The sequence below is a fragment of the Pseudorca crassidens genome, chromosome 3, assembly GCF_039906515.1.
Source record: "Pseudorca crassidens isolate mPseCra1 chromosome 3, mPseCra1.hap1, whole genome shotgun sequence".
In the NCBI taxonomy this organism is placed as follows: Eukaryota; Metazoa; Chordata; class Mammalia; order Artiodactyla; family Delphinidae; genus Pseudorca; species Pseudorca crassidens.
Genome location: NC_090298.1, coordinates 88,883,915 through 88,900,463, shown reverse-complemented (window position 1 = coordinate 88,900,463; position 16,549 = coordinate 88,883,915). Strand labels below are relative to the sequence as shown.

The 16,549-nt window shown below is 34.0% G+C and overlaps 1 protein-coding gene across 7 annotated transcripts in view; it reads right to left on the bottom strand.

The window, feature by feature from the left end:
- FER (FER tyrosine kinase) overlaps positions 1-16,549 on the bottom strand; it is a 474,202-nt gene that overhangs the window by 346,538 nt on the left and 111,115 nt on the right. For all 7 annotated transcript variants that reach the window (XM_067731395.1, XM_067731398.1, XM_067731396.1 and 4 more), the window contains 3 exons: positions 5,574-5,757; positions 3,176-3,313; positions 2,448-2,567 (listed from right to left, as the gene is read on the bottom strand). In XM_067731395.1, the coding sequence (XP_067587496.1) occupies positions 2,448-2,567; positions 3,176-3,313; positions 5,574-5,757 (442 nt within the window). The remainder of the gene's footprint in view (positions 1-2,447; positions 2,568-3,175; positions 3,314-5,573; positions 5,758-16,549) is intronic.

Here is a 16,549-nt window from a genome sequence, read left to right as displayed (position 1 = left end):
TTATACTAATTTACATTTCTGCCAAGACTTTATAAGAAGGCTTATTTTCCCATATCCTACACAACGCTGGGGTACTATCAAATTACGTAATCCTTGCCAAGCTGGTAGTTGAAATAGCTTCTTTTTTAAAAAATGTATATTTCTTTCATTGTCACAGGATTACTGGTCATTTGTGTTTATTTTTCTGGAAACTATGTGTTCATTTGTTTCATTCATTTCTATTGCACCGAATATTCCAACATAAACAACAAAATTATCAAATCAATACCTCAGGAAAGAAAAGATATAAGTTTACATTTAATACACTAACATTATGGTAAAAAGAAAGATTTTCCTCTTACATTAAAATATATATACACACATATATATACATACATATATGTTTTAATGGAATTAATTTAGAATATTTTAGCAGTGCCAATAGACACACTGAATAACTCATTCTTGGAATAAAATTCTTGAGGAAAGTCTAATCTTAAACTCATATCCTGAATTTAGACACTGTTCAACAAAATATAGCTAAAGTTTTGCCTCAGTAAGAGGTAAGCAATTAAATCTATCACATTGTCAAAGATTTATTACCTTTAATTTATTGCATTTTTGTTCATTGCTTCATCACCACAATTAAGAAATAATGATTTATGAATATAACTAGTTTTGCTCTAATTATACCCTAAAAAGCAATAAAACAAATTCTTCTTTGGTCACAAAATCTCTTATTTTACATAAGCTTATAACAGGTAGCTATTTTTAGTTTTACCTCATAACACTCCAATATCTATATGCTCATTCCTTCTTGGTGTATTAAATTAAATTGATCAACTGTAGCATAAACTCCTTGAATGTATTAAACCTTACAACCTTAAACACACAGTAAATATATTTTGATGAGTAAATGAATGAATTATTTGGGGTCAATATGATGACTTAAAAAAACAAGAGTAATTTATGTCATGTTCCTTCACCAAGCAGCACAGGAATTAAGGAATGGAATTTGTCACTACCCAAGAATTGAGAAACTTTACCATCTATTTTATGACATGCATTCAACTCTATTGTTAAGAGCAGAGTTTCTCAACCTTGGCCCTACTGACATTTTTGGTAGATAATTCTTTGTTGTTGGAGGCTGTCCTGTGAACTGTAGGCTGCTTAGCAGCATCCATGGCCTCTACCTTCCCAACTGGTAAATAAAAATATCTCAGACATTGTCAAATGTCCCCTGGGAACAAAAATTGCCCAGGGTGAGAACCACTGGTTTAGAGATAGCTGACATTGTAAGAGTATACCTAAAGTCAAAGAGAGATTCCTGAGAAGGGTCTTAAAACTTGAGAAATAGCTTCAAGAATCGCATTATGGCTGCTCAAAAAGACCCTCTAATGCAGGGTACTCCCATGCCTCCATTCCTCTCATCAACGGTCACTCCCCGGTAACTATTAAGCCTTCATCTTGGACAAGGTAATTCAACAAGCATTTGTTAGTTTCTTCATTCCATCTGGACGACTTTAAATACATTAAACCCCTTACGAAGAGCTAGTCCCAGGATCCTACCACTTAATTATCTGTAACACTACAACGTCACTGAACAACAGAAGGGAGATTGCTTAATTACATAGATAGGAACTTTCGGCTGTGTCTTTTGAGGTAAAATTTCAGTAAGTCAGATGATACAACATGTCCAATACTGAAAAGAAAGTAAGTATGTAATCATTTCTGGCTGTAGTTCTCACACAGGTATAGGTACATACAACACTTATTAATAAATATAAGTTTCTTTGTGTTGCTCCTGAACAAAATCAGCGGAGAGGTTAAATATCTTTAAATATACTTTAAAAGTAGAATGCCTTAATTATGTTTTCTAAATTTTAAAATGTACTGTTAATAGCCTTAAATGTTTGAAAAGGACAAAAAACACATTAAGATTTCTTAAAAGTCTTTTAAAATTTTATGCAATAATAACAAAAAGTGAAAAAGGAATTGATATAATAGCCTATAACGGAAGATACTTCTGCTTATAAAGAGAAAAGAACTCAAAAGTCAAATTTTTATACTAAATGCTTCTGACATCTGTAAGTCTCTTCTTATCTCTAACACTCAATGTCCTCATTTCCAAAATGGTTCTGCTATTTAGAGAATGAAATGGGATAAAAAAATTTTCTATAAATTTTGGAAACAATAAAGCATTATTCCAATATAAGATATCAGCAATAACTGGGCAAATGAATGTAACATCACACAGAATTTTGATTTTCAGAATTACCGAAATTAGTGATGATAATGGGTAAAGTTAACATATTTCTCAAAACATTTCACTCTGACCAAAGATCAGTTCATGTTTAATTGACTTTTCATTACTTCCAAGAAAATAAAAATTAGAATTTTAAATCTGATAAAGTTTAACTGTAAGTAGTAACACTAATATTTAAGCTTCAGATTTTCTAAATACTTACATTACTTGCAAACTTTCTGCTGTTAAATTATTCCACATAATCTCATTTGCCTGTAGATTTTCATTGTCTTCTAGTAAGGAAGTATCAAACTCAATTTCTTGCTCCTTAGCAGCCGTCGTTCTAGTAAAGTATGCCAAATAATTTTTATCAATATGAATGTACTATCATAATATGTCTTAGTACATACCAAAGGCAGAATATTTGTTCTTATTTAAAATTATGTTAACAAAGTAGAGTAAAAACAAATAGAATAAATCAAACTAAACCTTAGGCCTCAAAGATCTAGTCAACTAATTTCAGCTTAGCTTCCTCATTTGTAGAATACAGGTATTAACCTGCTTTATTCCTTCCTCAATGGTAATGAGTATAAAATAAGATGATGCATGCATGAAAAAATAATTGATATATTATTACTATAAAGTTTAACACAAATAGAAAACCATGTTTATTATTATTATATAATTGTTAAAAAGAAAATACAATTTCATAGATTAATATGGGTTTAAGCAGTGATGTAGTAACAACTGAAAAACTTTTCAAGATCATTATATAAATTAGTTATCATCGAGAAAGGATTTTGAAAATAATTAAAAACAAATTAATAATGAAATAGACTATTTCCTAATAAGCTCTTCAATATTTCTTATTTTAATTCAGTTAAATATTATATGGTTAAAAAAAAAGTAATACTGTCATAAATACTGAAAGAATGAAAATATCATACATACCTGTGAACATCTATGAAATTATTGTATTCTGTGCCAGGGTCTATCTGTTCAACTGACATTTGAATCTCTTTATGGACATTCACTATTTCCTCTGTAACAAGACTGGTTATCTGGCTGTATTCATCAAATATACCTTTCCTGAAAAGAAAAGAAAATTTAACAACATTTTAAAGTTTTATCAGGGAAACATAGGCCCAAAAAGGATTTAAAACAATATGAAATATAATGTCAATTTTTACAGATGGTGATTTAACACACCACCTTATTTCATATACCTGGATAGTGAAATGAAGGGATTATACACGTGTACAGATTAACAACTTACATTTGATATAATATAATAATTGTAAATGATCTAGAGTAAGGCATTACATCTTCCAATATCTATCTAACATATCCAAAGTGTAAGCCAGTGCTAACCACTTTCCGTTTCTAAACATCACCACTGAAATGCTGATTCCGTAACATGGAACTGTGGATGAACTCCTGTCTATTTAATGTTTCGTTCAGTGCCTGCCACTTCCTCACATGCCCTAGCTCCTGGTTCTTCTCTTGCTCCTGGGCCTCTGCTCTTTTTCATATTATATTTACAGAGTTTAATTGGTTTATACCTTCAATGACATCTCAATCTTCTCCTGACCTCCAGTTAGTAGCAAAAATAATCATAAAAGTTATTAGGCTTATCTAATAAATGCAAAAGGAAAAACTATTCTGTTACAAAGACCCAATCTCCAACTTAAGAATGCTATGCTGTAAAAATATACCATTGCTCATTAGTAGCCTTAAAAAGTGTGGACAAACAAGCTTATCCTGCATATACCCAAATAAATATAAGGCCTTGTTTGTTTTTCTTTTCCAAAATCATCACTCATAAAAAGTAATCCTACAAAATTTCTCTTATTATGAAGCATTCTCTCAATTACTTCAGTCTGAACAGCAAAATACTGTTTGGGTTAAAAAAAAATTAAATTCAAACTGCTTCAGGCAATGCTAGCTTGGAATGATTACAGAAATGACCTGATAGACACAGTTTAAAGAAAAGAGGGAGGCAGAGAAATTTAATACAGATTTAGTAAATATCCCTGGGGTTATGACCTCACAATTGAAAGTACTGAATGATATTAATATAAATAAGACTATCTAGCTAATTCTTAAAAAGCAAAACAGTAAGTGGTTATGATGTGGAGATCATTAACACATCTTTAAGACAAATGGGGAAAAAAAGGAAGAAGTCTCCTAATGTTATATGAATGAGTACTTGTGACATAGGATTCAATTTCAGTGATATTATGCTTGGATTTTTTTAAATGCTAGATCTAAAAAAATTTATTACAAAGTAAAGATAATACACTGTGTGAAACTATTATATGTCTCAAAAAAGGATGTTCTTGTGATGATGAAGACACTATTATTGAAGATTCATATGGAGAGTTTGAGAAAATATTGATTCATAAAATGAAAGTAGGAAAGGCAACGTTTATAGATCAACAATATGTAATTTAAAGTAGACATTACTAAATTTATGAATTAAATATTTTAAGTAGATATTTCACTATTTCATCAACACCCTTAAAAGTTGACATATTCAAGTTGACTAAAAACACTTTATCTTTTTTTGGGAAATGGGGGATCACCTAAACCAGCATATAAAGGGGATGAAGTCTACCATAGGGTGGCATATTGAATTGATCTGTATGGTAAACATGTATGCATTTGAATTACTGACCAACGCTGTTTGCTCCTTGAAGGCAAAAATTGTGACCTACTCATCTCTACATCTGCAAGCACCAGGGTACTTTGTATACAGCAGAACTTCAATAAACATTTGTTCATTTTAATCTCATACAACAAAAAGCTGGCAAATAAACCAAAAAGTTATTTCCTTTGGGCTTATCAGTTGCTCAAGATTTAAACCCAATCCTCTGGAGGTAGATATCCACTTCTTAACACTTGTCAAGGGAATTCCCTGGCAGTCCAGTAGTTAGGAATCTGTGCTTTCACTGCCGAGGGCCCAGGTTCAATCCCTGGTTGGGTAACTAAGATCCCACAAGCTGTGTGGCATGGCCAAAAACAAACAAACAAACAAAAACTAACACTGTCAAACTAAAGATTTTTTTTTCAGCTAAATTTCTAGCTAACTGGAGCAAAACAAAAACATACAAAAATAAGAGACATTCTTGGGGCTAGCTAGAAGGTTGCAGAGTTGAGTGAGTGTAAACTGAAAGGAAAACAGAAGTGAAAACCAAGGTAGAAGAGGTGTGAAATACCCATTGAGCTAGTTCAATGATGCAGCTTACAAAACAAAGATAATTTTTATACGAAAGGTGAACTAGCAGAAAAAAAAATGTTAAAATCATTTTATGAAGGGATTTTATATCAAATAGGAAATGTATCTTACAGTGCTTTTATCATTTCTTCTTGCATCTTTTGTAAGGAATCCAGAAGCAGAGGAAGTGTAGTGTCATAATACTGATTCTGATGAAGCTGCGCCCCTTTCAATGCCAATACATACTGATTATGCAACATATGAAGTTTCATCGTGGCTTTGTCGTAACGTTCCTTAGCCTTTTCAGTTTCTTTCCCTGAAAAAAAAATTCAATAAAGTTAGCAAAGAGATAATTTTAAAAGTTCTATCTTCACTATGTGCAAACTGAGTTACCACTATTTCATGTTATTTCATATATTTTATGAATAATCAAAAGGTTACTGAACACATACTGTGTTTATTTGCCAGTACTTTGTACAAAGGATGGTCTGAAGGAAGCATGCACTGCAGTAAATGTTTGGTGAATAAAGGTTAATGTACAATTTTTTGAAAAACTGTACAGATGTATGATCCTTCTCATCTTCAAGGAGCTCACACCAAACTGGAACAACAGTGCACATGAAATTGTATAACCAAGAAAACAAGAAAGTTTGTAAATAATGTTAAATTCTGAGGTCTAGGTTTGAGATATGAATAAAGACCAGGGAAATCAGAGGAGTCTGTGGAGAAAACAGACCTTAAAAGATGAGGCAAGTCTGGAAAGGTATAAGAAAGACAGGATAGACAACAGTTCCTCCCTCTCACCCTCTCTTTCTCCATTTCTTCCTTCCTTTCATTCAGTAAATATTATTAACTGTTCACCCCCAGGAACTGTGCTAGACATTGAGAATTGAGTACTTGGCAAAACAGAGTCTTTGACATACAACCCATGGTCTAGTGATTTGGAATACTGAGTGAAAACATGAAGAGAATAAGCAATGTTCCATAGGTAAGCAAAGTAGTAAGCTCAAAGACAGCAAGTTTTGAGGAAATGAAGGAAATATGTCTGTACAGGTAGGACAGTTTTAGGTTGTGAATGACTTAGAAATCAAACAGAGAAATTTAAACTTGATACAGAAGTCGTCTAGGAGATGATAATTTTATGAACTAAAACTTTTTGTGGACTTCCCTGGTGGTGCAGTGGTTAAGAATCCGCCTGCCAATGCAGGGGACAGGGGTTCGAGCCCTGGTCCTGGAAGATCCCACATGACGCAGAGCAACTAAGCCCACGCACAGCAACTCCTGAAGCCCCCGCTCGCCGCAACAGAGAAGCCACCGCAATGAGAAGCCCACGCACCGCAACAAAGAGTAGCCCCCACTCGCTGCAACAAAGCCCACGCGCAGCAACGAAGACCCAACCCAGCAAAAATAAATAAAATAAATTAATTAAAAAAAAAACCTTTTTGTGGTTCCTTTACTAAAATCATTCAGAAAATATTTACAGACTGGCAATATAAATGAATGACTATACAAATAAATGAAATTTTTAAGCAGATCTTCAATGTTTGATGCAAACTGAACAAATATTTCTTGTCAATTATTTAGATTTAGTGAATAAACTTTTCAAAGTATATATTAATTTTTGCCCTCTATCCAAAGAGACTCCTGCAAATGAATCTTCCCCCAAAATAGATCTTATGTTGAGAATTTTAGACACCAGAGGCTCTCCTCTGCTTCCACCCTGTTCAGGCTCAGCATCCATCTGGGTATTCCCTATAGACAGGAGTCAGAAAAGTACTCCCTATTGGAGAATGTCCTCAGCCAAGGGCCAAAAGCAGAGAAAAGGCCAGGGATTTTGCAGACTGAGGAAACTCAGAACATGCTCAGGTATAGCAATAGAATTAGAACAATTTTCTTGCCTTTCTCATCACTTTTCTAATTCTGAGGCAAGGAACTACATCCAGCTGGTGAAAAAGGAAACAGAACTTTTCAGCAGACTTGTATGTCTCTATTACTAACAAATTCTAGTGTTTCTGGATACTAGAACCACCACTGACTTCTTCCGGGGAGCTGCATATAATATTTTACAGAGCATAATTCTCTAGCCAAAGACCATTGGCTGGTTCCTATTCAGAGGGATATTCATAATTGTCCAAGTTATTCACAAAATGTTGCCCTGGATAACCTATTTCACTTTATAACATAAAGAACCTGTTGATGAGAAAATAACTTAATCACTAGAGTATATTTCCTAACCCTTTCACAGCTGACTGGAAAGAGATTCTAATACAGAGTGAAAGAGATTCACTACAGTGGGAGGATGGGAGCAAACATATTAATTCAGTTCTGATATGAAGGGGTCAGAAAAAGATAACATTAGCCATCAAACGAGTGGGTTTTCTCACTTTTTGACTGCAACCCACAGGATAATATATTTTACACCATGAACTAGTAAATAATCATATAAATTTTTAAATACATAACTGAAATAAGAAATTCATTAAAAAATTCTTCCCCTTATTATGAAGGATGCTCTGTGATTTTTTTAAAACTATATCTTTGAATTATGAATTTTTAAAAATGTTCATTCAGAAACCAATAAATTTTTTGCCTCATCTAATATAAATCCCTAGAGTAGTTGTAACTTACTCTGTATGGCATTAACTTAGGAATTAATAAACCACTTCAATAATGCTAATCACAAATGATTTTTTAACATTCTCAGGAACACATCTGCCTACATGTTCACAGTTACTTTAATAATTTTTTCATAGAATACTATATTTATTTACCCATAAACACTGCTACTTAGCATCCTTCTTGCAGAAACACATTTCTAAAAGAGCCAGTACAATTGATACATCTACGGCCAGCCCTGCAGCCTTCCTCTAAAATGACAACCCCCTTTTCTGCTTACCCACATGAGTCAGGGGGAGACTCCTATGTGAAGATACCACCCAAGATCCAAATTGTATTCCCAACGAAATAGGTACCAATCTTTTGGCTGGGAGCTATGTCACATTAATGCCTGAACATCTGCTGGAGTGAAAGTCCATGAACATTTGCTGCAGAAGTTGCCAGAACAGCCCTTTCTAAGGCCTTTTTCCTTGAGTTGGTTTTGTTTTGCTTTGTTTTGTTTTTGATTCATCATTTTTAAACTAGTTTAAGTTGCTGTTGCTTGGAATTCAACAAATTCTGACAACAGACATTTCAAAAGTTCACGTACAATTATGCAGATAAATCTAAGTAATAAAGAAGTCTTCTGGGGTCCACGTGTTCATAATAAGAAAATAAGGCAACAATATTTGAGTACTGTATTCTAATTTGTTGATTTTTATTATAAGTTAAAAAATTATAACTAGTAAATTCAATGAAGTCCATATTTTATGTCACTTCTTTAAAAATATTGCTTTTTATATGAACTCTATTATTCCCAATTAATTACTTAGATTTTTTAGTGTAACTTCAAGAGTCAAGCTCTCCACACAAACATTTTCATGGAGACATTTAAACCATTTAAACCACCCATCTGTCCTCCTATTTGCACAGATTTTTAAGCTGCACACTACCCATCTGTCTTTCTAGCTGGTGTAGAAATGATGCATGAAATATACAACACTCAGCTCACTAAGATTTTATAATCCAAAATTACATTAGAAAAGTTAAGAACTTCCCAAATAATTTTTTTCTCTTTATCAGATACAGTGTATGACCAACAATCTGAAGAAGGCTATCATAGCCAAAATCTAATTATCAATCGCTTACCAGTGGTCATTAGCAAATTTAGAAAACAAATGCTTTTGAAAACATCTGAGGCAGAATCCATTACATTAAAATAATAATACATAATGCTAAAAGATTCTTTAAAAACAGCTTTGGGTCTAAAACTGAAAATGGGGTATGTCATAGTAAGGCTCTTTTGTTGGTTTGTTTGTTGTCCTCTACGCTCATAGACACTCGTGCACTTGGTTGTAAGATGTACTTGGGCATGCACCCCATACTTCCTCCCTTGTAGACATGAACAAAAAGTTTCAAAAACATGCTCATTTGCCATGATTTGAAACGGGATTCTATTGTAGTTTTTCTTGATTTGTTTTAAAATAAACATTTAGGGTTCCAAAGAGACTATGGAAGTAAATTCAAGAAATAGTGTGAAAACCAAAGTTACAACTAAAATTTTTTTTTTTGCGGTACGCGGGCCTCTCACTGCCGTGGCCTCTCCCGTTGCGGACCACAGGCTCCGGACGCGCAGGCCCAGCGGCCATGGCTCACGGGCCGAGCCGCTCCGCGGCATGTGGGATCCTCCCAGACCAGGGCACGAACCCGCGTCCCCTGCATCGGCAGGTGGACTCTCAACCAGTGTGCCACCAGGGAAGCCCTAAATTTTTTTAAATTCCATTCACGTAAAATATATTGCAAAATACTACCCACCACCATTCCTGCCACACAGCTTTTTGGTTCAGAATATATCTCAGATCAATATTATACTTTCTTAACTTTTAAATAACTACACTTGAGCTTAAAATTAATGTGAAGTACACAGAGTGAATAAATTCTAATGACAGACACAGAATCATACCTCTGTTGCTGTATGCTTTTTTTTTTTTTTTTCCAAATGATGAGAAGCACTGAAGCAGGAAATGGAGTTATTCTATGTGTCAATTAACAGGGAGAAAAACATTCAATTTTTCCTCCTCCACATAATGAAATTCACAAAGAGACTGAATTACAATTCTTTTCCACCACTTGTTGACAAACTCGTTTAATGTTTGTAGTAACAGAGTGTGTATACGGCGTCATGCCACAAACAATATTATGAAGCCAGCAAAACTCAATTATGTATGTTTGACATTTATAAGAGACAGGCTAGACTAGCCATTAAGCTAGTCTAGAAAGTCAAGTATTTTTTATTATAAACTTCTGAAGCATTTACCATTTGTTAAATATTATGGTGAAAAGTCTCTGGATAATAAATGAGAAGTGATTATTTTCCAAAAGTAAACTGCAAGTAGTCTCTGCTTTGATTTGGATAAATATTCTCCCACCTTAACATTTTTCCTTTCTTTCAAAACGTTCCTCCTCAACTATATAACGTTTACTTATTACTCTGAGTAAAAAGAAAATGAATGAGAATTCATCTTAACTTACAAGTTATTTGGCCTAAATGTCCGCATATGTTTTTTCACTTGGAAGCTAAAGTTCAAGTATGATATGTGGGAGCAATGAATGAGCTACCTATTTTACTCAGTGATGTTCTGAGTCAATTTTCATCTCAGCTCCTCCTTTGTTTAGCTGTGCAACCCAAGCAGATCATTTAATCTAAATTTTAGCTTCTAATTTTTAATCCTGGGAGTTAAATCGTGTGCCCTTCTCCATCCATTGGGTTGTGATGGAAATCAAATGGCAGAAACTTGTCACAATGCACAGTTAACAACAAAGGCTAAAGAAGACACAGAATTTGGAGAGCTGAGAAAACCTTTTTGATTATATGCTCCTATGAAGCATTAAAAAAATACAAGATGTACATCCACAGTGTGCTAGCTTTAATAAATTTCCTAGTATAAAAAAATTTGATGTATCAATCAAGAAATATTTATTGAAATGCATTATGAGTTTTAAACTGTTCAAGGAACTAAAACAGTGATATTTTAAAATTCAATATAAAATACCTTTAAAAAGCAAGCTCTCTAGTTTGGAAATAACAAGCAAGGAAATATCATTTCCTTGCATATAGTGACTGCTAGATTCAATTGACCCACAGTCTTTTTAATAGCCTATAAATTGAATGATATACCATGGTCAAAGCTATATTCTCTCTCTTTTTTTCCCTTAATTATTTATTTATTTATTTGGCCACACGGCTTGAGGGATCTTAGTTCCCCGACCAGGGATCAAACCCATGCCCCTTGCAGTGGAAGCCGGGAGTCTTAACCACTAGACCGCCAGGGAAGTCCCAAAGCTATATTCTCTAACTGCAAAGCTGTGCATGGGGGGATTCTGAGTAGCTGGGCAGCAGCATAATTCTGAATCTCCCACATATCACCTAAAAATATAATAAAGAACAAAAAGAAAAACAAAACCTGCACCCTCAGTATAATAGGCAGAGAATGTCCAAATTTAAAATTTTCAATGAGTAGAAAAATAAACATCAAATCTTTGCAAATGATCTCTCACCCTCCCACTGCAAGCATTCATGGACACCAAAGACTGTTCTGAAAAAAAGAAGAAAAGAAAAATGCACTAAAGAGAGAAGAGAAGAGATAGCAGTATGCCTAAGACTCATCTAAAACCACCATAAGAATAAGAAGATCCACCCTACATGTGAAAGTACTGAAAACGTGTAATGGTAGGTCACCGAACTGACTACAAGGAAGGGACGTAAAAGTGCATATGGAAGATAAAGGAGGCAGTCTTAGAAAGGTAATACTTCAGGCAGAAATGGTTAAAACGAAGGGACTTTGGTAAAGGGAAAAAGAAAAAATCCTGCAGAAAAAGAAAATAAAGAAAAATAAAAGGACACAAATCTTTGTCAAGAACATGAAAAGAATGAGATTCTATCCTACTTGGCAAGTTAAAAAGTTAGGCTGCCTCAGTTTCATGGATGTGGCCAAAAGAGACAAGACTCTTGGGACAGAGACAAAGGACGTTTATTTCTCACAGCAGTATGAGTAGCTAAAGTATCGTCATTTGTGGACAAAAGACCATAAAGTCAAACAACGACCAACAAATTCACAGAAAATGTATGTACCATGTATAACAGATAAAGGGCTATTCACTATAATATACCTTTTAAATCCTTAAAATTTTAAGGAAAAAAAAGACCAAACTTCAATTTTTTTAAATGGGCAAAAGAACTCGCTAAAAAATAAATACTTTAAAATGGCCTTTAAACATATAAAGAGGTGGTCAACCTCAATCCCTTACTCATAATAAAAGAAATGCAAATCAAAATTATGTACCAAATTGGCAAACACTGTTTTGGCAAGGATGTGGGGAAACTGATACTCATACATATCTAGTGGGAATGTAAATCAGTATAATTTTTATAGAAGGAAATTTGGCAATATCTAACAAAACTACACACACATTTATATTTTGACTCTGCATTCACACTTCTAGAAATTTATGCTTAAGATATTCTTTCAACAATAAAAAAAAACCTTACACACAAGCTTATTCATGGTAGTAGTGTAAATAACTGAAAAAACTACAAATAAACTATATGTCCATACATAGGAAAGTGCTTGAATAACTTATAATGAAGTGCTATGCAGCAATTAAAAAGAACAACAAAGAAATCTACAAACTGAAATACTGAGATCTTTCAGGATACAATGTCAGGTAGAAAATCAAAATAAAAAACATATCATAATATTGTAGTTTTTGTATAAGAAATAAAGAGATATAGTTAAAGAAGATATAGTTCTCTAAATATCTACTTTTGTACAGTTCTGACTTTTGAAACCATTAATGTCTAACCATTAACAAAATAAATAAACAAAATCAACAAGGGTAAGAGCAGAAAAACAACCTAAAATGGGACACAATAGAAACAAATGAACCAAACTGTATTTCCCAGTGAGTAATGTAACCACACTGAAAGGAGTGGGGAAGGAAAGCATTAATCCAAGTAACTTTGGAAACAGTATTTGACTACAGAGGAAGACTAAAGACAAAAAGAGGTCTAAACAAATACTGAACTGTAGTCAGTAGGTTTCTTTTTTCAGAGGCATAAATTAGCAATTCTGAAATTATCTTCTGTTATTTTAGGATTGAACAAGTAAGTAGATTGTGAATAATAGTAGCCAGGTGTCTCACTGTCAGAGAAGGAATTTACAAATACATAAATAGGAAAAGACAGAATGAACTATTTGGTGTTCAACTGGAATTGGAAATATCAATGTGAATACTTCAGTTTTACTATAGATAGAGCAATAGGTATAGAAATAGGCACAGATGTATTTGTATTTGTATTTGTGTGTGTGTATGTGTGTGTGTGTGTGTGTGCGTACATTTGTTTATTTCTTATCTATATCCATTGAAAGGACCTAAAACAAAGACATCCCAGTAGCAATGAGCACACCCAGTGCCCAAATATTGGTTTCTAAATACTATTTTCTACTAAATGGAACTATAGCTCCTTAGGGAAATGAAGCAAGACCTAGAGCAGAAAGGGTATAAGATGAGCCAGAAAATAAGTGCTCAATAAATAACAGGAACATGTCAAAAGGACAGAAGAACCAGTTTTTGTTTCTCTCTCATGTACAGACAAAGAAAAGGATAAAGTAAATGTGCTAAAATATTAATATTTAGAGAATATGGGTGAAATATATATGGAAATTCTTTGCAGTATTCTTTCAAAATTTCCGTTGGTCTGAAATAATGTCAAAATAAAAAGTTAAAAATGGAAAGTTGTAAAAATTGATTAAAGCTCAGAAGTACCTGAATATTCACTAAATTAAAAAATTCAGTTATTTAGCCTAGAGATTAAAAGTCTCAGTGATAGAAAAAAATTTAGTTTTAATATGTATGTTTCAAAGCAGGTATGCTTACACTATAGGTAATATTAATAGATAAAAACAGCCAGAATTTAAAAAAAAAAAAAAACTATCATTCTGCTTCATAAGACTAGTCAAGTGTGTGGGAGAACAACATTTACAGCAAATTAAGGGAATTCATCCTTTAAATCTTTATCCAGATTCCATGACGTCCTAAGTTCTGTGAGAGACACATATTCATAGTCTCTTCCTTAAAAATGCTTGACAAGAAAATTAAGATGGAGGTTCACAAAACAGTCATCATAATGTTAGGATATAATTGTAGAAGAGGGAGTGTAGAGATCACCATATATTTAGTATGGATAACCAACTAGTCATGATCTAAAACTCCTAATAATGTGCTATAATATACAAGGTTATCTAATAAGTTGATGAATATTCTTAATGAAATGGTTTAAAAGCCACAGGTTATGAGTAGAATATATCTAGAAGAAACTTCATATTGGTTTCCTTGTGGAAAAAAAAAAAACTGGGTAATACATGGGAGAAAAAGTTTTCACTGTCTACTTACTGATATGTACCATGTGATTTTGAATTTGGAATCATATAAGTATGAAGAGGGAGCCCATGAACCCCACTAAGGGGGGAAAATGGAATCTCAAGGGAAATTCCCCAAGCTCTCACCAGTCTATCTAACCTCTTATCTGAATAAGGCTGTAGCCTCTCTTGCACTATTTCAATGAATAAACTGCCCTTGCTCTTAGCTAAGACCAATCCATTCCCTTGTGTACTAAATCCATTCTCTAGTTCTACACAACAAGGACATTGCTCCAGCAATTCTTCCTTCATTCTGCTGCCTCATCAACTTTTCCTTCTTCATGGGAACATTTTTGTCATCAAACAAGCTATAACAGCTCCTAATCTTTAAAAAAAATTCCCCCTTGACTCTACTTCTTTTACTTAACTCCCTATCTCTCTCTTTCCCTTTACTGCAAAATTTCTAAGATTTGTGTATACTAGTTATCTCCAGTTTTTTTCTTCTCATTCTTTCTTAAACCCATCCCATTTAGGTGTTTCCTTCTATTGTTCCACTGAAACTGTTCTTGTCAAAGTCACCAATAACGCACGTTTTGCTAAATCCAAACTTTAGTCCTCATCTTTTGTCTTAGCAGCATGCAACTGCAAATCACGTGATCACTTGTTCTTCCTTGAAATCCCTTCACCTCATCTGGCTTCCAGAATAATAATATTCTTTTGGTTTTCCTTTTATCTTAGTCTTCTTTACAACGTCCTCCGCATTTCTGTGACTTCTTAATGTTAGGCTCAGACTTAGGACTCTTTTCTATCTTAATTAACACCCTTTGTAATATCATCAAATCTCATGGCTTTAAATATCAACTAACAATCTGATTGATAGTTCAACCCCAGAAGTCTCGCTGGAACTCCAAAATTAGAGATCCAAGTGCAAATCTGACATCTCCACTTAGATGTCTAATAAGAATCTCAAAACCAAATGCCTGATCTTCACCTCCAAATCTGCTCCTCCTCTATTTTTCTCCATCTCAGTAACAACAATGCCATCCTTCCCATTGCTCAGGCCAAAAATATTGGAATCATTCTTGACTTCTTTCTCTCACACTCTACACCTAATTCATCAGCAAATCCTTAAGCTCTACTTTCAGTATATAATAAATCCTCAGTATCCATGGATTCTATATTTCCATGAATTCAGACCTACTGCCTAAAATTTCTTTTTAATCCCAAAATTGATACACACAGTGCTTTTCAGGTCAGTCATGGACATGCACACATGCAGAGCAGCAAAGGAGTCACCTGATACACACATTCTCAACTGAGGTTGAAAAGCTATGCTCGGCCTTTTGTTTCAGCTCTTCTACTGCAAACTCGTTTTTGTAGTCTATTTAGTTCCACACTTTTTGCATTTTTGTGCTTTTCGATGGTAACTTTGCCTTTAAAATGACCCCCAAGCAGAGTGCTGAAGTGCTGCCTAGTATTCTTATGCTCAAGGAGGCTGTGATGTCCCTGATACAGCAAATATGTGTTAGATAGCGTTGTTTAGTCGTGAGTTATAGTACTGCTAGCTGTGAGTTCAGTGTTAATGAGTCAACAATATATATTAAAGAAGGTGTCTTTAAACAGAAACACACAAAAAACAAACTGATGTATTGATCAACTGTCGAAAATGTTGTGACCCTGCTTAAAGGGATCTAATCCCTTATGTTATGCTCACCAGAGGCAATGATTCAGTAATCAGCTAATGCTAATTTAGTATTCACAGTGACTTTTTAGAATATAATGACCATAAATAACAAGAATCAATTGTACATGTATCCAGAATTTGCCCGTTTCTCACCACCTCTGCTGCTACCACCCAGGTCCAAGCCAGCATGAATCCTTGCCTGTATTACTCCAATAGCCTAGAAGTAATCTTACTTACATCCTTCCCCAACCACTCATATGATTCTCAACAAAGCTACCAGAATTATCCTGTTAAAATGTAAGTTCATGTCATTCCTTTGCTCAAACCCTCCAACGGTTTTCCACCTTACTCAGAGTAAAAGTCCAAGGGTTTTAAAAGAACCAGCAAGATCCAGGGTAAGCTGTGCCTCC